This window comes from Sordaria macrospora, chromosome 5, assembly GCF_033870435.1.
Source record: "Sordaria macrospora chromosome 5, complete sequence".
Taxonomy (NCBI): Eukaryota; Fungi; Ascomycota; class Sordariomycetes; order Sordariales; family Sordariaceae; genus Sordaria; species Sordaria macrospora.
The window spans coordinates 4,384,573-4,408,584 of NC_089375.1; the positions used below are offsets into that span (position 1 = coordinate 4,384,573).

A 24,012-nucleotide genomic window follows, 5' to 3' on the forward strand; every position below is an offset into this window, starting at 1 on the left:
ACTTGAAAGCAATGCATCATCTTACCCGAGACCGTGGCTCCATGGCTTTGTTAATCTGCTGTGATCCGACGACGGCGACCGGAGATGCGACCAGTTGTTAGGGGCAATGTTGAAGAGATTTGTTGACGGGCGGCAAAGGCGCCTAAAGAATGAAGTGTTGGCTCGATTTTTAGTAATGATTTGGACGAGGTTGCGCCAACAGCCAATAGTTCCAATATTTGGACCCAAGAAACAAAGAAGGTTTCGGGAAAACGGGCCCGGGGCGACCTGAAGAACCAGAGGACAGACACCCCACAACCTACCAACCAACCACTCACACACCGAGGCCGGAAGATAGGAAGATACGAGAAGGACGTTCCGCTATTCGTTCGCAGCGAATCTTCATGACGGTGGGCTTATGGTGTGAAGATGTGGCGGCGGGGAAGGATTTGTGGCCTCTGAGTATGGTCATGAATAATCGTCTTGGCTCTGCGATAATTGCATGGCAATCGAGCTCTGGACCACGGTTACTCGTGTTCTTTTTCGGTGCTGCCTCGTTGCATCATGAGACAGCTTCTGCAGCGGGCTCTTTGAATGGCGAAAAGTGGTGAGTAAAAAAGGAAGAACATTTTGTTCCTTGGGTTCTCGACCCATGGCTGTGTGCGCCTTGTCGTGCTCGTCTTGCATGCGATCGACCGAAGGAACTGGATATTTGGTGATGGATTCATGTCTCTCGACTCCTGGTCCTGGTCCGGAATGCGTACCCAAGCGGACGGTTCTAGTAGGTATCCGGTTCCCCGATAGCTTCGAATAGATTGGAACAGGCAGAGGCTGAGTGTCTGAGGATTAGAATAGTGGGAGAGTGGGCAGGACTGGGCAGGACCTGAGGCAGTGATGCTAAGCCTGAATGGTCACCAGCGTCCGGCGGGGAGGACATCCGGTCATTCAGTTGGGTTAGTTGACGAAGGCTGCTCATGATTAATGGAAGACGGAACTCTCCATGGTCGAAGCAAAAAAAAAAAAGAAATGAGGGGGTGAGGGGGCAGTCGGCCTCGCCTCATTCCAGTGCATCCGGCGTACATACGTGTAGTAGTTGACTGACGAGTTTGCTGGTGGTCCTGGCTGTAATGAAAGTGATCTTGGACGTGCAAGTGGAACAGTGTGACAACCATGGACATGGTGATGGATGTGATGACGAGCCTTGGTTCGGGCACTGGGCCAATTGCAGGGGGAAAGGAGGTGATGGAGACTTTTGTTAGGCGAAGTACACTAACCTCTTGTAGGGGTCCCCAACATGGCGCCTCCGTCACGTGCTTTGGCGAAGGATCGAATTGACCCTGATTCAGCTCGGATATTGTTTGAAGAGCGGGTATTCCACCACAGAGATGTTGTCGACTGGATTGATGGAGTCAATTTTTGATGATGGTTGAAGATGCGGAAAAGAAAGAACGAATTGAAAAAGGGAAACAGGGGAACTGAAGGTGACAACTGGAAGTCGTCTTGGCTTGGGTGGCTCGTGCTTCTGTCAGCTTCATAGTGGCTCGTGCTTCCCGCTTGTTTGTGTGATTGTGGAGATTTGCCCGTGCCCACTTGTTCCTCGCTGCTCTTGTTCCTGCAGTGATCGACTCGCACTTGTGCACCTCGACGGCTCGAGACACACGAACCTTGAACAACTTTGATGCTCACTGCAGCTTGTCCGATTCGTTGTCTGACAGATAACGATGCCGCTTTCGGGTGTTACACCACCGCTTTTTTGATGGCTGATCACGAGGAGGACGCCATTCCGATATCCGCCCATACGAGATATGGAATATCTTGTGTTACCCGTCTACCGTCTTTTGGTGATTAATGAAGAACTGGAAACTTCAAGATTGTTCTATCTCCAGCATTTGGGATGTCCATGGATATGGAACGTTACCCAACTCTCCCCGTACCTAGCCCTGGTTGACCCAGCAGTGCACCACCACAACGTCATGCTCTCCTCGCTTCCATTGCTGTGGTGCCATGAAATCACGCTATGGAATGCTTGGGTTTCTCCGTCATCGGAGTAGGAGTCAGAGTCAGTTTAGCATGTCATCGATTCCCAGAGGTAGCCTGTGTTTGTTTATCATCAAGGGGCTACCATCCTCACCACAATACACACACACAGCAGAGTATCTTCAACTCTTTAGACTGGTACCCCGAATTATCCCCATCTTCATCTCCAAGCGGAGTCTCTCGCACGGGCACCCGTCCCCCCGCACATGTTGCCGTTCCCTTTCCCCAAACCATATATCCGCTCCAAACCCGGACCGATATCCATACCGGCTCGGGGCGATGGTGATAGATCAGAGGTGATGTGCCGATGATCATGTCGGTAGCTTTTCGTCTCGTCCAAGATTGTTGCGATTTCTCGTTTCCCGACTGGTGTCCGCGTTCTTGTTTCGCGGTCCGCTCTCTCGCCAGTTTGGAGTCCCGGGGTTGCACAAGCCACAAAAGTCTTGATCTCTGAATCCCAAAACAGCATTTGATATTCTCCCAGCCGGGGCGAGGACATCCAAGCGATCCGTGTCCCCTCGAACTTGCTCAGAATGGTGTTATTAGCGTGGGGACTATCATGGACCATAACCCATACCTGTGCCTTCCCCAAGTCTCCCCAACTGGGAATCTTAACACAGGGGGAAATGAATTGCGGTCGGGCCTGTCGGTTTTTGGGTGTCAAATGCACGGCAGGGTCGTTGATCCATGTCCCAGGTCGTTTTGACCCCACTCGTACCTCGCCGCGGTGGTGGAGACAGTGGGCCTGGTGGGAACGGGCCAGGCACTTTGCAGGGACTTGCAGGGATTCGGCAAGGGCTCTTTCCTCTGGACTCGTCGTCGTCGCTCGTCTCTTTTTCTGCGGTTCATCCATCACGAGCGACATGGGGAAAGGACGGGCTCTCTCACAACTTTGGAAAGGCTCTCAATTCGTATAGAGTCGGTACATTGCAACATGTCGTGCGCGCCGTGATCCGACTGTACCACTGCCTGATGGCTTTGGCTTTTGGGCCCGGCGACATGGGATTGGATGGAATCACTTTGCGAATTCCTTCAACTGGGCGGCCCTTCCCTCCTTCCTCACCTCCGTCATCCTCCTCCTCCTTCGGTCCCGTTTCTTGTCCTCTCTTTTCGTACCTTCCGGTTTGGATCTTGGACACACGGTATCTTATCCACACACGACACTCGTTCATTCCCCAGATCACTACGAGTCTACGAGAGATCTTCAGGAATCAACCTTGAGGAAAAAGCTTTGCCCTGGTTTGGCCCACTAAACTGATTAACTTCAACTTGATCAATTCAATCACTTCTTCCATTCATCTTGTCTCATAACCGAGTTGCTCGACGCACTTACACGATTCAAAGTCACTCGCTATCATCAACCCTCGAGTTGATTATTACCACAACCACAGTTCCAACAACATCATAACAGGTTCGTATCTTGAGTCTCACCAGTGCTTCACTTTCCACCTCACCACAGCAAACTTGGTACCTCAAATGTATCTCGGATCAAGCCATTCAACTGTCTTATCGCGCTTTCCGCAAACTTCCATGGCCTGGTCTGGATTGCCTGGGGCAGGGCAGAGTTCACTTTCCACTTCACTTCAGTTTCCTCTTCAGATCTCCTCACTGTGTTCTCGCCCACTACCCAAATGTCACTCCGCCCCCGGGCCCCTGGTATGCAATTATATGCACTTAAACAGTACCCGGCCTCGATTGCTGGTGTCATAACACATTCCTCCCTTTGTCTTTTTGCCTCCTTCTCCTCCTGCCACATCAACCACTGCACTCCCAAGCCTCCCTACATTCCAATACATTCCTCAACAACATCCTGTTCCCTATTCAGCTTGTCAGGTCAAAACAAGTCGGCCATCCTTGTTTTTCCTAGGTTTGCTTGACAGCCTAGCTAATAACCCTCCCGTCTCAGAACAACCCTCGACGGCGACCAAACTCGACGACAAACTACATCTCAACCCGCACTCGTTTCAATACCCAGCCGTGCATAACTCACCACCTGACACTAGACAACACACGGCTCGACAGGGAAAGGAATTGCTTGCACTCACACATCCCATTGTTCCGACAACTCACGTCACCCTCATCGACTTACACGAAGCTCTACTCACCTGCGACCCTGTTACTCAAAATACTCGAAACCCCACCGCAAATATCGACGACGCAACTCTGCGCCTTCAACTTAGTCAAGTAGATTGGCTGGATTCTTCCGTTTTCTGGACTTTGCCCGGGGTCCTTAACCTTCCGGCACATGTTTAGCTCAGGGCTCCTCGCATCCGACAGCCATGGCATCGCAGAGTAGCCGACCCATGCGATCAAGCCTGCAGGTAGCCCCTTTGGCCATACAAAAGACAGATTCGACAAACGAACCATATAACAACAATGGGTCCGACGCAGGCTCGACCCTCGCATCTTCCCGCTCTGCCCAATCCGAAATGACGTCCCAAAGCGAATACTTTATCGACAATGATGTCAACAATGCTCCTCCCATCTTTCACAACTTCCTTCAGGCCGTTCACCCTTTTCACCCAGAGTATGCCATGGCAGACTCAGCCGTCACCATGCCACTAACGGAAAAGGATATCGTCTTGGTGCATTCAGTGCACACTAATGGCTGGGCTGACGGCACTCTGTTGAAAGACGGCACTAGGGGGTGGCTTCCGACTAATTACTGTGTTCCCTACAACCCAGAAGAGATGAGAATACTTCTCGGAGCCCTGGTCAATTTCTGGGATCTCCTGCGAAGTGCATGCATAGATGACCGGGAAATGTTCGGGGACAAAAAGTTCATGAGGGGTCTTGCTGGTGGTGTGATATCCTTGCTGGTAGGTTGTTAACACCCTTCAACTCATTTCGCTCTTCCCAGCTAATAATTTTGACAGAACAACACTGGGTGTTTGCAGAAAGACTCTTCAATTCTGCAAAGACACACTGAGCTCAAGCACAGCCGAAAGAAGATCTCTGAAGAACTCGAAGCGCTGGCCCGGACGGCCAGCAAACTGGACAAGAAGCTCAAGTCTTCGCACAGGCTGATTCGCGCAACAGAACAGCAGGTTAATGAAATGGTGGATGACATGATTCTGAGAGCTTTTCGAGTTGTCTCAAGGGCGGCCGAATTCTTCGACATGGTTCAACACGACAAGTCCGAGCGACTGACATCAGCAATGATTATGGAGACCGTGATGGAAGAGGAAGACATGACGCCTACTACCGATCCGGCGGTACTAGCCAGATCCTGCGACGCCATTGATGCACGCTCCCGTGCCGACAGCAATGGAAGCGCAGCCGGGCCAACGCCTTCAGAAACAAGCAAGGCCCCCACAAACGGCCGTTTGTCCCCCGCCTACCTACCGAGTACAAATGCGAACCGGTTGTCTCATGGGAACTCTCTCGAAATCGCCAACCGTCTCTCGTCTGCAACCATTTGCCACCGTGTCAGTCTGGCTGGCCCTTCGCCCCTCTCGCAGGCTCACAACCTCGTCTCCGAACGTCTCACCAAAATACACGATATCCTCCTATCTGACCTTGCTTGCTTGACGGGCCGTCTGCAATTGGAATTCCTCTCCCGTCCTGATCTGGCTCTCGGTGTCAAGCAAGCCATTACATCTGGTGGGGATCTTTTGCTGGTTATGGACGTTGTGTCAGCGCGAAACTCTCTCAGCATCGAGACGCTGGCCCCGCTTCGTGCCGTCATGTACGATCGCATCCAAGACCTTTATCAAACAGCACGCGACGTTCTCGTCCATAACATGGAAGGCGCCATTGTACCGCAAGAAGGCCGCCGCTTGCACGTTGCCGCCGTGGGCTGCGTCAGACTCTCTGGAGCATGCCACGCCAAGACGAAGTGGGTTATTGGACAGATTGGCGATTTCGAGTTCGAGTTTGAGAATGGCAGTCTCGATTTAGGCTTTAATCTTTCCACGTTTGACGCTGTGCTGGAGGCGAAGGATAATCATGCTGCCGACTCCGTCAGCATTGCCGATTCTAACATGTCAGAGGCATTGACTATGTCAACCACTGTCACGGCTGCCTCTACACCTGCACCAAGGCCAACAAATCTGGAGCTCAACAAGCCGCTCCCTGATGTTCCGCTTGTTTCGACTCCAATTGTGGAAACGTCACCGGAGGCTATCGAAGAATCGGCATCCGCTGAGAACATCTCATTAGTGTCTTCTCTCCGTGCTTCTTTACCTCCCCTTCCTAAGCTCTCTACCGAGATCCCGCCTGCACTGGACTACAGCCCTACCGAGGGATCCGCTACTCAAGATGGCGAGTTCCGTTTTAGGGCCGAGAGCATGACTGCTTCAAGTTCCGCATCCGCTACTACTTATATCAGCCGGACATCGGAGTCAAGCATGGTCTCCCAGACATCCACTCGAGCCACGACTCCGGATCTCACTCATGCTCCCAGGAACCATCCTTCGGTATCTGAACTGAGCCTGTCGGACAGCGCAACGCTCAGTGACGATAGCGATGATGCCGAGTCTAAGCTGCTCGAGAAGACCTATGCGCATGAGCTGATTTTCAACAAAGAAGGACAGGTGACTGGAGGTTCCCTTCCGGCGTTGGTTGAGCGTCTCACTACCCATGAGTCGACTCCTGACGCCATGTTTGTGTCCACATTCTACCTCACCTTCCGCTTGTTTTGCACACCGCTCAAGCTTGCTGAGGCCCTGATTGACCGCTTCAACTACGTTGGAGAGGCTCCTCATGTCGCTGCCCCCGTCAGGCTGAGGACTTACAATGCTTTCAAGGGCTGGATGGAGTCACATTGGCGGGAGGATACTGACACGGAAGCGCTGCCTGTGATTAAGAACTTTGCCGAGTCAAGACTCAAAGAGGTTTTGCCTTCTGCTGGAAAGCGACTGCTTGGCCTCGCCGAGAAGGTGGCTAACAGCGACGGTACTCTTGTGCCCCGTCTGGTCTGCTCCATCTCCAAGACCAGCTCTTCCGGTTCTCAGTTCATTCCTGCCGAGACTCCTCTCCCCTCGCCCAATCTCTCGAGGGGCCAAGTACACGCACTCGCCAACTGGAAGGCCGGCGGTGCCTCCCCTTCCATCATGGATTTTGATGCGCTTGAGATCGCTCGCCAGATCACCATCAAGCAGATCGGTCTCTTCTGTTCCATCACTCCCGAGGAGCTTCTCGGCTCCAAGTGGACCAAGAACAAGGGTGTCGGCGCGCCCAATGTCAAGGCCATGTCTACTTTCACCACTGGCCTGTCCAACCTTGTCGTGGACACTATCCTCCAATTCGATGAGATCAAGAAGCGGGCCGCCGTCATCAAGCACTGGATCAAAATCGGCAGCCAGTTTCTGGCTCTTAACAACTACGACGGTCTGATGGCCGTCACCTGCGCCCTCAACGACTCCAGCATCAAGCGCCTGCGGATGACATGGGATACCATCAGCTCCAGGCGCAAGGAGACGCTCAGGTCTCTGCAATCCATTGTCGAAATCAGCCAAAACCACAAGGCGCTCAGAGCTCGGCTTGCCGACCAAGTCCCTCCCTGCCTTCCATACGTCGGCATGTTCCTGACCGATCTCACCTTTGTTGATGCGGGCAACCCCTCCAAGAAGACGACTGACACGGGCCTGACGGTTATCAACTTCGACAAGCACACGAAGACGGCCAAGTGCATCGGCGAGCTGCAGCGGTTCCAAATCCCCTACCGCCTCACCGAAGTGCCGGACTTCCAGGAATGGATCCTTTCGCAGATCGAGAGGGCGAGAGAGATAGAAAAGACGGATAAGACGCCTGCTCAGTTGTTGCACTACCGTCAGAGTCTGTTGCTGGAACCGAAGGAGGTTCAGCAGAACTTGCGGGCTCAGATGGAGGCCGCGCCCTCGAGTTCAAACATGTTCTCGTGGATCAGGAATAACCATTCTACTCATGGCTTGCCTACCTCTGCGCAAGTCTAGTGCACTTTATATGAACAATGTTCATCATCATCGGCATCGGACGTCAGCGATGCGCAGCCACACGCGTGCTGTATACCTGTTTCGTGAGGTGGCCTCACCACTCACATTTTTTTGTTATTTTTTCTCTTGATACCCATCTGTTTGTTTTGTTTATTCTATTTATGGCGTTATGACATACGAGTCGGACCTACACGGTGTACATCATCCTGTCCTTACCGAGGACAGCAACAACACGAGCTCATCGCGGCTCATCATCATAACTTTTACACTTAATCGCCGACTCACTGTCGCGTCATTGCAGCTTTGCCCGGACAAGGGCCTTCAGTGCTGCTTTTTGCTTTGTTCATTATTTTTACTTTGTTGCTTTCAGGATCATTGGCGCATTTACTGGGTTGGATTGGATGGGTTCTTTGCTCCATTTTTTTTTTTTTTTGGGGGGGGGGGGGGGGGGGGGAAGGGGGAAAAAGGGTCAAGGCATTACGGGTCCACAGCACAGGACAAAAAGGAGTTTTGGTTGGGCAGGTTTTCATATTCATTTTTATCGCGGTTGGTGAACGAACAACACCCCTTTCGCGGGTTACCGGTGGTTATATCTTATTGTTGTTTTTTTTGCTGGAAAGAAAGAGGGCTTTGCTCAGTGCAGTGCAGCGCAAGCTGCTAGCTAGCCGGGATGCATCAGGTGTGTGTGTCGATGAGAGACATGGAGAGAAAGCATGGAGACAAGGAAAAGGATGTTCAGATGTACGGAGTTGAGAAGTCATGATGTTATGAGATGCAGCCAGCCCACTGGGCGAAGAAATGGAGATGTCTGGAAAAACACGAACAAGTCAAGTAGTGCCAGCTGCCTGGGAGAGTTGAGAACGGCGAGCGTGTAGTGCAGTAAAGCAAGCAAAGATACCATTACCACCTATCTGTTTGTCATTAGCGTCTATCGTGGTGATTTGTATCCAATTGAATCGAGCCTGGTAAAGAAATGGACAAATGATGGTTTCGAACTACAATAGACATATCAAGTAGATCTTTAGCAAGGCTGGCTGACATCCAGGGTGAACATCCAGACCGCTATCCATTTGCTCAAGAAGTCACACGAAGATTTTTAACTATTATTCCTAAAACAAAACATTGCTAATAACATAACTCTCTATACACCATTAAAATCCTGTACACTACTAACCATCCTCCTCACCTCAACCTCGACGGCCTCGACCGTCTCCTATAATCCTCCACATCCCCCCACTCCAACCCCCCTCCCTCCGCCCTCCTCCCCCCCCTCGCATTATTACCATCACTACCACCACCCGTTCCCATCATCATCATCAGCTTCTTCCTATCCTTCCGCGGCCAATCCGGACAGATATCAATCCTTTCTCTAGGAAACACCAGCTCCAAAAACAAGAAGATCAAGTAATCGATAATCACCAATACACAAAATAATTTCCCGGCCCAGACGCCACACCCGTAGTATCGTTTGAGGCGGTCGATGAGGGCGAAACTTTGGACGCCTTTTGCTGCTGTCGATGCTGTTGCTGTGGTTGTGGAAGTTATTCCCGTCCCGTTGCGGTTTTGGCTGGTATTGAGACCATAAAACTCCGCCTCACTTATCGCACCACTAATCCCATTATACACCCGCTCCGTCCGTTCCGCGACATTCGTCCAGCTATACATATTCTTCACTTGCTCGTGAAACAGCTCCGTCCTAACTTCGTTTCTGCGTAACGCAGCAATAGCTTTCCCCGTGGCTGCGACGAGGTCGTCCTCTTCGGGCTTGGCGAAGACAGTCATGTGCGACGGTAAAACCTCGGGGATACCGCCTACTTGTGTACACACGACGTATAATCCGCAGCTGGCGGCTTCCACGATGACGGTGCCAAAGGCCTCGGTTAGGGATGGGTGCAGGTAGATGTGGCCTCGCACCATGACGTCGCGCACTTCAGAATGGCGGACGGGACCGAGCATTTCTACGCGGTCTTGTAACACGTTTTGCTCAATCATTTGTTCGAGGTCGATGGCTTTGGGGCCGGAACCGGCGATGATGAAGCGGGTATTGGGGTGCGCGGCTAGGATGCGCGGGATGGCGGCCGTGAGCAGGTCGGTGCCTTTGTTGTAGAAGAGCCGGCTGATGACGACTATTGTTATGGGGTCATGGGGACCTAGGATGCGGCGGGGGGGCGTGAGGGAGGATGGGTTGGGAGGCAGGCCACCGGGGACGGGGGAGGAGATGCTGCTTGGGGGTGAAGAGGTTGGGTAGCCGAGGGGACGAAAGTTCTCGGCGACGACGGCGTTGGGGATTACGGAGACCATTAGCGGGTCGAGGGAGGCGCGGAGGACGGTGTTTTCTTTGCTTTGGGGATGTTAGTATGTATGTAAAAGGGGGTGTGGAGGAGCAGAGGGGAGTAAACAAAAGGGGTGCGGCTCACCAAGTATGAGAAACACAAATGACATGATCGACATCGCTCAGCGCAAACTTGAGTAACTTATTCGTGAGAATACTCGCCGCATCCGCAAACCCAAACAGACTATGATCCGTAAACACGGTCCTCAGCCCCATCGTCCTCGCATGCAGAATCGCCTCATGGCACAAGCTACTCAGTGAAGCATGGCCATGCACGATATCGATCCGTTCCCTCAACACGATATTCCGGAAAATCGGAAAGAAGGAGAACACGGTCGGAAAGGTGGCGCTTCGGTAGATGACGAGGAACGGCACGTGGTAGACTTTGAGTCCGTTGGTCAGGTACCGCACACCTGTTCGCCCTTCGTAGGCGTGCGTGATGATGATTACTTTGTGGCCGCGGTCGATGAGTTTCGTCGAGAGTTGGTAGATGTGCGATTCGATGCCGCCGGGTTGGGGGAAGAAGAAGTCGCAGACCATGGCGATGCGGTAGGTGGGCGCCATGATGGGTGGTTGTATGGGTCACATGGGGACCGTTTGATGATTCGGTGATAGTGTTAAATGAGATTTGGTGGTGGTATATGGGTCATGGTGAGATAAGTTGTGAGGATGTTACTGTTAGTGAGTGAGGAAGGAGTGATGAAAGTGTACAAGTATGTAAACAGACGACAAGACGTCCCATGTCTTGGCAGCCGTGGACCGCCAAGGTGCGCATTCCAGGTCCAGGGGTAAGTGATGTTGCAGGATCCACGCAGATAGCGATAAGCAGGGGCCTAGACGGGCGGTAAGACTTGGCAATTTGGGAAGATCCCCAGAAAAAAGTTGGGGTCCACTTTGGTGATGGAGCTCCGTCATTCGTTGGGTTGTTTTGTTTCGAGCTTTCCATCTTTCTTTTCCTCTTTTAATTGTCAACACCAGACAAGGTACGTACTTCCCTCTATACTTCCTATCTTCAACAAAATCAATTGAACACAACTGACAGCAACAGTCAACAATGTACAACAGATACATCCCCCCACCCAAGCCAGCGGGCGGTGCTGCTGCCCCCGTATCGTCGCAACCACCAGTGTCGCAACCACCGGCGCAACCAGCACGAATTGTCTTTGGCGATGATGACTTTGTCGCAAATAACCAGCCCAAACCTGTCGTCAAGGAACCAGTACACCAATTAGAGGAGGAACCCAAGTCCAACAAGTCGAAAAAGTCCCACAACAAGAAGCAACGCGACACCGACAACGATGCTGAAGAGCCTCCACGAAAGAAGACCAAGACCGACGACGACAATGACGAGCCCCAAACCGAACAGAAAGACGAAGCGCAACCCGAGACAATAAAGAAAGACCCCAAGAAACCCAAGCGCGAAAAGAAAAAGAAGGAAAGCGTCCTCGAAAACCCCGTCGCCGATCTCGAAGATGACCTTCAAATCCGCCAACGCCATCGCTCCGTCTTTGAAAAAGTCGAAAAGGCTCTCAAGCTGAAAGAGTTACAAGGCGACGACGAGGAAGAAACCCCCGAACCCGAAGAACCCGTCTACGACCTCGGTCCCCTCCCGCAACCCGCCCCTGTAATCGTCGACTCCTCCAAACTCACCTACGAGACCTTACCGCCCTGGCTCGCCAATCCCATCCGCGTCACCACCGAGACTAGGAAACCGTTTACAGAGCTAGGCATTTCCCCCGAGGCAGCCAAGGTTCTGGCCACAAAGGGATTTAAGGATGCATTTGCCGTGCAGACGGCTGCTCTCCCTTTGCTTCTACCTAACCCTGATCTGCAGGGTGACGTGGTGGTGGCTGCGCCTACTGGTTCTGGCAAAACGCTGGCGTATGTATTGCCTATGGTGCAGGATATTGCGCTTAGTCAGACGACCAAACTTAGGGGAGTTATTGTTTTACCGACGAGAGATCTGGTGCAGCAAGTCCAGGCGGCGTGCGAGGCGTGCGCGGCGGCGTTTGCGGGGAGTGCCGATGGAAAAAGAGTAAAGGTTGGAACGGCGATGGGAAATCGGCCGTTCAAAGAGGAGCAGGGGGTTATCATGGGCACCGAACAAAAGTACGATCCGCAGGGGTATCAGAAGTGGTTGGAGAGACAGAAGCAGTTGGTGGATCTGGATGGGGATAGCGACGAGGATATGGAGGAGGAGCTTGACCTGGAGCTAAAGCGCCCATTGCCGTATCACGTCATTCAGCATATCCCCAAGGTCGACATCCTCATCTGCACCCCCGGTCGCCTGGTAGAGCACATCACCAAAACCAAGGGCTTCACGCTCGATTATGTCCGATGGCTGGTAGTCGACGAAGCCGACAAGCTTCTCGCGCAAGACTTCCAGCAATGGTTGGACGTGGTGAACGACAAGTTGGCCGTCAGTAAGCCCGGCGCGAGAGACTTTGCGGCGAACAACAAGACGGGACCGAGGAAGATGATTCTGTCGGCGACCATGACGAGGGATATCACGCTTCTGAACGGGCTGAAGCTTTCCAGGCCGAAGCTGGTGGTCTTGGAGGGTGCGAAGGCGGGTGATCTGGCGATTCCTGCTACGCTTAAGGAGTATGCGATCAAGGTTGCCGAGCCAAGTCTTAAGCCGTTGTATTTGATCGATTTGTTGCAGAGCAAGTACATGGTTCCTGTTAACGGGAAGGATGTTGCTGGGTCTGAGTCTTCTAGCTCGGATTCTGATTCCAGCTCTTCCGACTCCGACTCCGACTCCGACTCCGACTCCTCCTCAGACTCCGATTCCGACAGCGAAGCCGAACCCACAACCCGCAAGGCCAAATCCTCGACAAAATCCGCGTCCAAGCCCACCACATCATCCTCAAAGACAGCAACCTTCCCAACAACAGCCCTAATCTTCACAGCATCCAACCAATCCGCCCTCCGCCTCTCGCGCCTTCTCTCCCTCCTCCTCCCCTCCCTCTCTTCCCAAATCGGCACCCTAACCTCCTCCACCAAGACCTCCGTCCGTCTCCGCACCCTCCGCGCTTTCTCCTCCGGAAAACTTCGCATCCTCGTCGCCTCCGACCTCGTATCGCGCGGTATCGACCTCTCAAACCTCGACCACGTAATCAACTACGACCTACCCCTCTCCGAGACTTCATACGTGCACAGGGTCGGCCGTACCGCCCGTGCCGGCAGGGAAGGAAAGGCGTGGACGATGGTGGAGTTTGCGGAGGCGAGGAGGTTCTGGAGGGAGTTTGTTGGTGAAGGACAGGGGGCGGTTTGTAATGTTAAGAGAGCGGAGGGGAGGACGGTGGAGAGGGTGAGGGTTACGGAGGGGATGGAGGAGAAGAAGGCCGGAAAGGAGGGGGAGCAAAGGGAGAAGAAGAAGAATGGGGGGTTCAGTGAGGAGAGGGTTAAGGCTCTGGAAGAGGCGTTGGAGATGTTGAGGGTTGAGGCTACTAAGAGGGGTTAGAGCGACTTTCTACTTACCTACCTTGGAATGAGATACCAGGTGGTACCCGGTACAGGGTGTAGTGTACAAAGATGGGTTGAGTTTGCGTTAAGATATCCGGGGTATTTAGTTGTACAAAGTGTATTGCTTTGTGTTTATGATGTTCGTCATCCAAGAACGCAGAACTCCCACAGCTTGAAGCCTGTTGCTAATGTCAGATTATCTGGCTCATATGAGAGAATAACACAAAGAAGCCAAAAAGGCCGTATGAACTACACATATCACACATATTCGCCCGGCCCTCGGTGACCTTCACCCGACCCTCATTGACGTGGATTACATCTTCAGTAGGTATACTGACTGAATCAAAACAATCGCTGGCGCACCAGCTACTTATATCCACTTGTGCATTTGATATTACCACTACAACTAACACAGTAGACTTACTACCGTACTACCTACCGCCCTATCTCCACGGGCCCGGCACCATACATAACTGTGTACCTAATCTAACCTAACGTAACATGAACATTGTAACATACAAAAAGAGAGAAAATTGGCTGTGCGGCATAGCAATCAGCTAGCTAGCCATACTGGGGTACCTAGATAGAGGTAGACAGAGAGTAACAGGATGAAAAAAAAAAAGGAAAATTGAAAAGATAGCTTCGACGTCCTGAGAGGACTGACAGGATATGTGTTAAAAGGAAAAAGGAAAATGATAGAGGTATCAAAACGACTCCAGCCAGTCCGACTTGACTCTTGACTCTTACTCTTGACTTATTTGCGCAACTGCAACGCAACGCAACTGCAACGCTTTTTTCGTTGCCAACCAACCACCAACCAACAACAATCCGCACCGTAGTTCACATGTTCGTCCACATGATGTTGGCTCCTTCTCCTTCTTTACTTGCACGTAAGTAACATGCTCTTCTTAATCCATTCGATATGGCGTCTATGGCGTCGCCGTGGCCCGTATCACGGCTCGCATTATTTTTGTTTTCTTGCCCTGATCTTACCGACCATTAAATTGCCTCAGACCTAGACCAAGTCATGCTTAGGACTGGCTAGCAAGGAAGTTGGCAGCCTGTGCAAAACCGTTAGCATCAGCTCCCCCCATTTCCAGTCTGTCTCCCTAAGGACCCCCAAGGAGTAAAAGAACTCACCCTCTCCAAATTATAATCATACTTCTCCAAAGCCCTCACCGCCTGATCTCTCGAGTACCCCATACTCGTCAAATTCTTGACAATCGGATCATCGTGTTCCCCCGTCGTCGTCAACGCTCTACCTGCCGGCGCTGGCCTTTCCAGCTCCCCAGCAGCACCTTCCTTCTTTTGCTCCTCACCCCCCTTCTGCTGCTCACCACCAGCTTGTTGTCCTTGGGGATTAGCACTCGACCCCGGCCTCGGCGTCTCCAAGCTCTCAAAAGGGCTTTGACCACTACCCTGTTGAGCTTGACTTCCCTCATCAAGACCCGCAAAGATAGCATCCCAATCATGCGCATCTGCCTTTGGCGCCGCGAATGATCCTTGAGATTGGGTAGCCTGGTGGGAAGGGATAAGGTCGAAATCGCTCGCACCGCTCTTTGACTGGCTAGGCTGGCTAGGCGGGGGAGAACCGAACTGGCTACCGCCTACGCTGCCACTGCCAAAACCGTCATCTCCGAAGCCGGAGCGGGAGATGTTGGCGAAGTCTTCTACGTCGTCGGCGGAGCTGCCTTCCTTGGCGTCTTCGAGGTCGGCGAATTCGTCGTCTAGGTCGTCAAACGCGCCCTTGGAGGACTGGGAGGTAGCGGCAGGAGGTTGGGCGATGGCGGGAGCGGCAGCAGCGGGAGCGGCAGCAGCGGGAGGTTGGGTAGTGGTGGAGGTAGGAACGGGAGCAGCGACGGGAGCGGCAGCGGGAGCGGGAGAACCAGTGCCCCAGATGTCATCGTCGAAGTTGGCGTTACTAGTAGTAACGGCGGCGGTGTTGCTAGTGCTGTAGTTTTCAGTGTTAGATGATACCTCTTTGGGAGTTGGGGGAGCTGGAGAAGCTGGAGATGAGACAGAGGCAGTAGTGAATGAGGATGTCTCGCTGTATAGCGTATCAGATCAGATCAGTCTTGCTGTTTTTGTTGAACAAAACTGGGGTATACAGGCAATCAAAACAAAACGGCAACAACCAAAACACCAACAAAAGCACCAAATCAAAACAAAAGCAATACTGGAGTATTTACCTGGCAACTGGCTCAGCAGCAGCCGGCGCAGCCACTGCTTCGGCCTCGGCGCCCACAGGAGGCTTAACCGCGGGACTAGCAGGCGCGAAATCATCATCGAATCCAAACCCACCAGCCTTCGAAGGCTCACCCGCCTCGCTCTCCGAATCACTCTCATCATCATCCCTCTCCAATTCCGAAATAGGAGGGAACTCCGAATCGAACTTGGAGAATGTAGCAGCCTTGGCAGGCTCCGCGACAGTAACAGCGGGCTTAGCATGGGTGTTCTTGAAGCTAGCGAACGCACTCTCAAAGTCCTCCTTCGCCTTGGCATCCGTGTTGACAGCGAAAGGATCGGCCTCAACCGGGGCGGCGGCGGCGGCGGCGGACTTGGACTGGCTGGTAGTGGAAGCGGGCGACATGGGACGGTTGGAAGTAGCAGACTGGCCGGTCTGGACGGGCTCGATGGGGAGCGCAGCGGGAGCAGCGGGAGTCTGATCCTGCGATCCATGGCGAGAAGGAGCGCGAGAACCGGACCCGCTAGGCTCACCGAACGGCGAGAAAGCACCAGGAACATTAGCGCTCTCAGCGGTGATAGTAGGCTGCCTGGAAATGGTAGGCGAAGTGCTGCCGGGAGTGGCAAACGACCCTGAACCAAAGCTATTGGTCGAAGTGCCGGTATTCTGGGCCTTGAACGCCGCAACCTGGGGAACAGGAGAAACAGCTAGAGGAGGTGGCGTAGGGCTCTGAGCAGGAGCGTTCAGCGACGGGCCAAAGACATCGTCAAAAGTCTGGCCACTCATCGACCTCATAGGCGAGGCGAACGCAGCGCTGATGTCCGCACTTCCCGTCCTCCTGAAGAAGGGGTTGTTACCACTTCCAGTGGACAGGGCAGGACTAGCGACCTGCGGCACCGGGCTGGCTTGTCTGGCCAACTCAACCTGTCTAGCCAGCTCCTCCTTCTCCTTATTAAGGTCCTCAACCTCATTCTGCAGCTTCCCCTTTTCGCCCTCCACCGTGCTCAACTGCTTCTTGTTGATAGCCACCAACCCCTTCTGCTGCCTGGCCTCGCTCTTCAACTTCTCAACCAGCGGCTTAAGCTGGGCAATCTCCCCGTTGACCGTGCGAATCTTCTCCTTCAACGAGGCGTTCTCCTGCTGGTCGGCTTGCAAGCCAGCAACAACCGTACGGTGCTGGTTCTGCAGCTCGAGATAGCTGGCTTCGACCATGGCGAACTCGGTCTGCAGCTTCTTAGTCTCGGCCTTGGCGGTGTTGAGCTGCGTTTCGAGAGCGCGGACGTCCTGAGCTTCCTTCTCGTACAAGGCACGCAGCTGGGTAAGGCGTTGTTCAAAGTTCTTCTTCTGCTGGCTGGCCTGGGACAGTTCGTTCTGGGTGTTAGTGCGCTGAGTCTGGACATCCTGAACCTGCTTGGTGAGAGAGCCGATCTGGTTAGAGAGGTTGGCAAGCTCCGTAGTCTCGTTGGAGAGCTTGTTGTTGACCTCAGGGTCGGCGTCACCCAGCAAATCGTCCTCAACAGTTGGCGGTAGCGGAGATCTAACACCACCCGCTGGTGCCGAGCTGTTCGAACCTCCAGTAGCATGTGTAGTCAAACCGCGACCAAAAGAGGACGAAGGAACAAACGGCTTAAAGTTCGAGCCCGTCACAACAGGGCGAATAGGTGAAGCTGGCGCAATGGGACTAGCACTGTTGCCGAACGGATCGACCGATCCACCGGTAGCAATAGGCACTTGCACCGGCGCCTGAGCGGCCGCAGAAGGCTGAGGATCATCCAGACCAAACAAGTCATCCAAAGCCGAAGGCTTCGGCGCAGGTGGTTGCGGGCGCGGGGGCTGGGGTTGGAAGCCACCAGCAGTCTGAGGTCTGCTTTGCTGGGGGGTGCGCATGCTAGGAGGAATCAAATTAGGAGGCAGAGTAGTAGGCAAAGGAACCTGGCCGGGCTTGAGTCGCTGCTCTCTGATCAAGTACATGGCAACAGCAAACTCGTCGCGTGTGAGACGGCCAGCCGAGTTGATATCCGCAAGGTCCCAGATCTGAGCAAGCGCATCCTCGTTGAGGTTGGACTGGCTGAAGAAAGGCACAGCCTCCTCGCCGGTAATAAAGCCCTTCTTCTGCTTATCCAGCTCCTCATACAGCAAATCGAACCGCGCCTTGTCCGCCGGGTTAATCAGCCAATCGCCAGTCGGTTGCGCGGGAAGTGGCGGACGTCCCAGCGGGCTGCCAGTTCTCGTCTGCGTAAGTTGTGCAGGGCCGGTAAGGTGTCTAGCAGCGGGCGGAAGCGGCGGAGTAGCGGTCGTCGGGGATCGGCCGGGAGGAGGAATGCCGCCAACGGGGGCGCGTCTCGTAGCGGCTTCGTACAGCGCAGCAGGCAGGATGGTAGGCAAACCGCGCAGGGCACCCGTCTTCATCGAGGTGAGCAAGTGCATGGCAATGACGAACTCGGTCAGCACCAGCGCACCACGCTGCTCTGTATCGGCCAGCATCCAGATTCTTCCCAAAATCTCATTCGACAGGCCCGATTTCTCAAAGATCTGCTTCGCCTGCTCGCCAGGGAGCATGTTTCCCTGCAGGGGCTGTCTCTCGAACAGGGCCGAGTACTGGGAGACCTTCTCGGGGGTCAGGGGCGGGATCCGGATAGGGCCGGAACCGGTGGCCTGGGGAGAAACCATGGCAGCAGGCACCGCAGGCGACTGGGGCCCCGGACCAGGAACGGGAACGGGGGCGGGAGTCGGGGTGAAGCCGTCGAATCTAGGAATGGGACCCTGCGACAGGGCGAGCTCGGGGGAAGGTTCGCGACCGGCTTGCGCGTGCCCGATAAGCCGCAAGACAACACCGAAGCCTGCTGGGGTGAGGAAGCCCCTGTTTTCCTTGTCGGCGATTTGCCATATCTGAATACGTCAGCTGCTGTCGTTGTCGCACGGCAGGTGTAGGTAGGTAGCAAGGGAAAGGGAGACAATGAACGACTGAACTGACCTCTCCCAAAACGCGGGAATCCAACTTTGTCCTTTCAAAGAACTTGACAGCTACCTCGCCGGTAATAACTCCAACGGCATCAGTATCGGCGGCGCGGAAGAGCTGGCCGTAGACTCGCTTCTCCTCGGGGGTGAGGTTCAAGTTGGGAACGCCTGGTGGTCGCATGGGAATTAACTCCTGTTCAGTAGAAGGATAGGGGAGACTAAGGATAAGGTGGACTCACCAGCATCGGGATCAGAAGCCATCATGGGCAAGCTGTACCCTCTGCGCAGAGGACTTGTGGGTGGGTATGGTTTCGTTTATTATCGTAGTAAGTAGGTGACCTGGTTACTGGGACCAGCTACTGTCGTCGGTGATTAACTGATTATCGGGGTCGGATATCGGGTTCGTATTAACCCAATCTCTTTTCCAAAGTATCCGTAGTAGCGACAGGTGCGAGAGGTCAGTCGGCCCAGGCAATATGTCGTCGGGTTTCTGGGCTGAGGTAGGTAGGTCGTTGGTTGTTGGTTGTTGGTGGAGATATCGATCGATTGGGAAACGTCGGGATGCTTGGGCGGGTGTTCCGCTCGCTGAGAGCTGAGGTTGTTGGTGCTTGGGTTGTTGCCGGGTCGCGGAAAGGGGACGGAATGACGCCCTGGATGATCAATGTCGCAACAAGGGGATGGGACTTCAAGGGCGACTGGTGGGATGGGATTGTTTCGGATTGATGATACAAAGCACCGACAAGGGCAATCCGTCGACGAGGTACAGTGAAAAAGAAAGAGAAGAAAGAGAAGGTTAGGCGCAAGATTGATTTGCTTTGCTACAGTATGGCTAAGGTATGGTGTCTAGCTGAGGTTGGCCAGATTGCTGCCTCCTCTCTGCCTCTGCCTCTGTATAATTTGAGGTTGCGAATGCGACAACCTCTTCCGGGCTCTTTGTCCAGCGACTTCCACACTTCCACAGCGGGCGCTACAGAGCTTCGAGTCCGCCAAGATTAAAAGTGGACCCTCTTAAAGCCAATGTGCTCCACCCGCAATGTGCGCTGCTGGAGTCTAGCGGCTGTTAGTGCCACAAAATGCGGAGTCATTCATCTGGTTGGGCCTGCACAGCGGCTGCAATGTTCTGTGATGCAGCCGTGCATTTGTGCCCATCATCCCAATGTCCATCGGGCATATGCCAACGATGGGGATCATATAAATGGCTTAAGGCGTTCATAATTCATCCTCGGCCTTGTGATAAACCTAATGCTTTTCAAGCTGAAGCTATCCCCAGGCTCTCTTCTGGTCCTGAGGCCATCACATTCCTCACCCTCGTACAGTGTCCTGACTGTCCTCCTGGGGTAGTAACCCCCATCCCCATCTCCCATGTTTATCCCAACCTAACCTAACCTTCAACCAACGGCCCGTCCAACCACAATACCACTCACGATGCACACAACTACACCAACCCACGTTCACACCACCATCTCAGTTGCTGGTCTGGACGCCACATGGTGGTATATCCCTCATGCCATGTCTGCATATGGTATTACACGACTCTAACTTGCTAGACTTGACCACCTGAAGCTATTGGAATCGGAAATGGGCGCGTGAGCTAAACGAGAGCTTACACAACCCGTTTAAGCCAATCACTCCTTGCAATACCATACAGAGACACCATGTACACCAATACTATTTCACTCAATTAAAATCAGCTATCACGTTTCAGTCTAAAAACAAAATACTTTCAACAACCTCAAGTCCTCACGCACCCATTCAAACAACTAACAAGAAGCCACAATCAAGGGGCTCCGTGGGTATTCTCTCTGTGGTTCGGGCGGCATCGATATTACCACCGCTTGTACTTTGTATATCTCTTCATTCTGAATCCGTCAAGATCCTCGTACCAACAATTATCCTTGAACAATCAGTGCATCCCGTACACTGTGTTGCAGTACAAGTACTTGCACTTAGTACTCGGCCTCGACCTCCTCACCCTCCATAGAGTCGGCAGCAACCTCCTCATAATCGCGCTCAAGAGCGGCAAGATCCTCACGAGCCTCAGAGAACTCGCCTTCCTCCATACCCTCACCAACGTACCAGTGGACGAAGGCACGCTTGGAGTACATGAGATCGAACTTGGACGAAAGAGCGGACCAGGCCTCAGCAATGGCGGTGGTGTTGGAAAGCATGCAGCTAGGGTCACAGTTAGCACCAGTCATCCATGCATACACAGGGATAGAGAAAAACTTACACAGCACGGTTAACCTTGGCCAGATCGCCGTTGGGGACCTGGTGAGGGGGCTGGTAGCAGATACCGAGCTTGAAGCCAGTAGGGCACCAGTCGACGAACTGGATGGTGCGCTTGGTCTTGAGGGTAGCGACGGCAGCGTGGGCGTCGTTGGGGACGACGTCACCGCGGTAGAGCAAGCAGGTGGCCATGTACTTGCCGTGCCGGGGGTCGCACTTGACCATCTGGTTGTTGGGCTCGAAGCAGGACATGGTCATCTCCTGGACAGAGTTGGCCTCGTGGGCGGCCTTGGCAGCCGAGATGACGGGAGCGTAGGCGACGAGAGGGAAGTGGATACGGGGGTAGGGGACCAAGTTGGTCTGGAACTCGTTGAGATCGACGTTGAGGGAGCCGTCGAAGCGGAGCGACGCGGTGATGGAAGAGACGACTAAGGATAAAAAGTTAGTATAGGAAAATCACACACGTCATAGACCCATCCAAATCACGACATACCCTGGGCGATCAGGCGGTTAAGGTTCTCATAGTTGGGGCGCTCGAGGCCGAGGTTGCGGCGGCAGATGTCGTAGATGGCCTCGTTGTCGACCATGAAGGAGCAGTCGGCGTGCTCGAGGGTGGTGTGGGTGGTGAGGATCGAGTTGTAGGGCTCAACGACCGAGGTGGCAGTCTGGGGAGCAGGGTAGACGCAGAACTCGAGCTTGGACTTCTTGCCATAGTCGACAGAGAGGCGCTCCATGAGGAGAGCACCGAAACCGGAACCGGTACCACCACCGAACGAGTGGAAAACGAGGAAACCCTGGAGACCGCTGCAGTTGTCGGCAACGCGGCGAACCTTGTCGAGGACCTGGTCGATAAGCTCCTTGCCGACGGTGTAGTGACCACGAGCGTAGTTGTTGGAAGCATCCTCCTTGCCGCTGATCATGTGCTCGGGGTGGAAGAGACCGCGGTAGGCGCCGGTGCGGACCTCGTCGATGACATTAGGCTCGAGATCGGCGTAGATGGTGCGAGGAACGTATTTCCCGTTGCCTGTGTTTTTGGTTTGTAAGCTTCTGTTTTGCGCAATGTGGTAGGCAAGGCGCTATGTACCGGTCTCGGAGAAGAAAGTGCTGAAGCCATGGTCGGGGTCAGCGGCCTTGCGCTCCTCGGTCAGGTAACCATCGGGCTGTAGTGTCGTAGGTTAGCATCTTGTGTGCGGATGGCGGGGAACGATAAGGTGGGAGGGGGATGGGGGGCAAAAGCTTACCTGAATGCCGTGCTCAAGGCAATAAAGCTAATGATAGGGGTTAGCTTTCTTTGTCCTGTATATGTTTTGAGGGTGATCGGATGTTCCGTAGTTCGTTTGTCAAAGCTATCATGGACATGATGATGTGTCGCGTGGTGGTGGGGATGACGGGAGAGGGCAACGATGACCTACCTCCCAGCAGGAGTTGGCGATCTGGCAACCAGCCTGGCCGACTAGATGGGGGGAAGCAACGTTAGCATGATGTGTATGTTTATCTCGACAATAGATGATGTAGGTAGATGGCCGGATGGTGGATGAGGCCGATGATGCGCCAGCTTTGGGTGGGCGACGGGTTCACGCTGGCGGTGAGGCTGCTTTTTCCGCCAACAAGGCGCGCCACACTATGGAGGCGAACAGTCGGCAGGCGGGATAGCTGGGCGAGAAAGCGGTCGGTGATTCAGGAGAATAGAAATGAAGCTGTCGACGTACCGTTCAAGCTGATAATTTCACGCATTTTGTATGGTCTGGTGGTGGTGTATTAAAGTAAGGTAGTAGTAGAAAGAAGAGGTGGAAAGCAAAAGTTGATCAAGACTCGAAAAGACGGCGTCGCGGTGGGTTGTTGGAGAAATGGAGGGCAGCGATGCGGTGGATGGGATGGATGGGATGTGCAAAATTGAGGATTTGGCGGGCGGCCGACTGATGAGCGAGCGAACAGGAAGCACAGGCCGGGCGACCATCGACCTGGGCCGTTGGTGGGGAAATTTGATTGTTGACACCAGCCTGCCCCAATGGGGGAAAGCGTGGTTTTGGCTCCTGTCCGACCAATGACCACGAAAGACGGGCCACTCGTCAGGCCCAAATCCGCCGAGACCTTTTCCTTCTGTCTGTTTTGCTCTCCCTCGCGCCTGGCTTTTTGTCATCCGTCACCTCACCTGCATTGAAGCCTCCTGTCTTCCAGACATCACCGCGACTTCTGGCAGCAGCAGTGGCATTGATAGCGGTGCCTCCAGCAACGACTCGTGAACTTTCAGCGACAGCGACGACCATTCAGTTAGTCGAGGGTCCGTGCACCGAGCCCCCTTTGGCCCCTCGTCATCCGCCACTCCCAGTACTGTACTGTACCAGGGGTATCACCAACTTGCTGGCAGGTGGTTACTGGTTGCCGTGGTGCCCATCTTGAACTGTTTAGACTGGTGGACCGCCTGTTGTTCTTGCCCCTGGACTTGACTCCTTCCAGTGGCAGACGGCCGGTCCAGAACTCCAACTTCGGATTTGTAAGTTCGACCTGGGAACATCGCCAGCCACCAATGTGTCAGGGGCAGCAGCCAGCAAAAAGTCCGCGGTTTAAATGTGATTTCGAGGGTCATTCTTTTCTGGAAATCTGCGGTGGAGACAAGCTGGTGCATCTACCGCCCGGGTACCTGAACGACAACATGATTTTGTCTTTGACAACCTGGAAAGGGGATCACGGGGTGATTCTGAACTGTCGTCCCTTTCTTGCCAGAGCCATCATATTATTCCTACAGTTACTCCTTACCTCACTTTTGAGATGTCAATGGATTGACCTAGTACTATTGTTTTCGACATGGTAGGCTCCCGTCGGTATCTAGGTTAACCCAAGCTTCCGGTATATGCATGCATAACCCATGAGGATTTGCACCGGCTTATGGAGTAGATCCATGTACGGTATTT

At 53.6% G+C, this 24,012-nt stretch overlaps 5 protein-coding genes across 5 annotated transcripts; 2 read left to right on the forward strand and 3 right to left on the reverse strand.

The window, feature by feature from the left end:
* The first annotated feature begins 1,587 nt into the window (after positions 1 to 1,587).
* SMAC4_08158 (uncharacterized protein) lies at positions 1,588 to 8,348 on the forward strand. The gene is made up of 3 exons (XM_003351094.2): positions 1,588 to 3,427; positions 3,923 to 4,835; positions 4,893 to 8,348. The coding sequence occupies exons 2-3, from the start codon at positions 4,296 to 4,298 to the stop codon at positions 7,929 to 7,931; spliced, it is 3,579 nt and encodes a 1,192-aa protein (XP_003351142.1). The 5' UTR covers positions 1,588 to 3,427; positions 3,923 to 4,295; the 3' UTR covers positions 7,932 to 8,348.
* A 765-nt stretch (positions 8,349 to 9,113) lies between these two features.
* On the reverse strand, positions 9,114 to 11,148 carry SMAC4_12075 (uncharacterized protein; the record flags this gene model as incomplete). The annotated part of the gene is made up of 2 exons (XM_066091046.1): positions 10,349 to 11,148; positions 9,114 to 10,272 (listed from the first exon to the last, which is right to left on the reverse strand). The coding sequence occupies exons 1-2, from the start codon at positions 10,825 to 10,827 to the stop codon at positions 9,114 to 9,116; spliced, it is 1,638 nt and encodes a 545-aa protein (XP_065947334.1). The 5' UTR covers positions 10,828 to 11,148.
* Positions 11,149 to 11,317: 169 nt separating this feature from the next.
* On the forward strand, positions 11,318 to 13,760 carry SMAC4_08159 (uncharacterized protein; the record flags this gene model as incomplete). The annotated part of the gene is made up of 1 exon (XM_003351096.2): positions 11,318 to 13,760. The coding sequence occupies one exon, from the start codon at positions 11,318 to 11,320 to the stop codon at positions 13,727 to 13,729; it is 2,412 nt and encodes an 803-aa protein (XP_003351144.2). The 3' UTR covers positions 13,730 to 13,760.
* Positions 13,761 to 13,818: 58 nt separating this feature from the next.
* SMAC4_08160 (uncharacterized protein) lies at positions 13,819 to 19,451 on the reverse strand. Its single transcript, XM_066090754.1, has 5 exons — positions 19,114 to 19,451; positions 18,891 to 19,042; positions 15,921 to 18,805; positions 14,872 to 15,778; positions 13,819 to 14,792 (listed from the first exon to the last, which is right to left on the reverse strand). The coding sequence occupies exons 1-5, from the start codon at positions 19,136 to 19,138 to the stop codon at positions 14,763 to 14,765; spliced, it is 3,999 nt and encodes a 1,332-aa protein (XP_065947335.1). The 5' UTR covers positions 19,139 to 19,451; the 3' UTR covers positions 13,819 to 14,762.
* Positions 19,452 to 20,527: 1,076 nt separating this feature from the next.
* SMAC4_08161 (uncharacterized protein) lies at positions 20,528 to 22,945 on the reverse strand. Its single transcript, XM_003351098.2, has 7 exons — positions 22,810 to 22,945; positions 22,513 to 22,553; positions 22,342 to 22,368; positions 22,185 to 22,260; positions 21,594 to 22,124; positions 21,105 to 21,528; positions 20,528 to 21,046 (listed from the first exon to the last, which is right to left on the reverse strand). The coding sequence occupies exons 1-7, from the start codon at positions 22,832 to 22,834 to the stop codon at positions 20,821 to 20,823; spliced, it is 1,350 nt and encodes a 449-aa protein (XP_003351146.1). The 5' UTR covers positions 22,835 to 22,945; the 3' UTR covers positions 20,528 to 20,820.
* Positions 22,946 to 24,012: the final 1,067 nt, after the last annotated feature.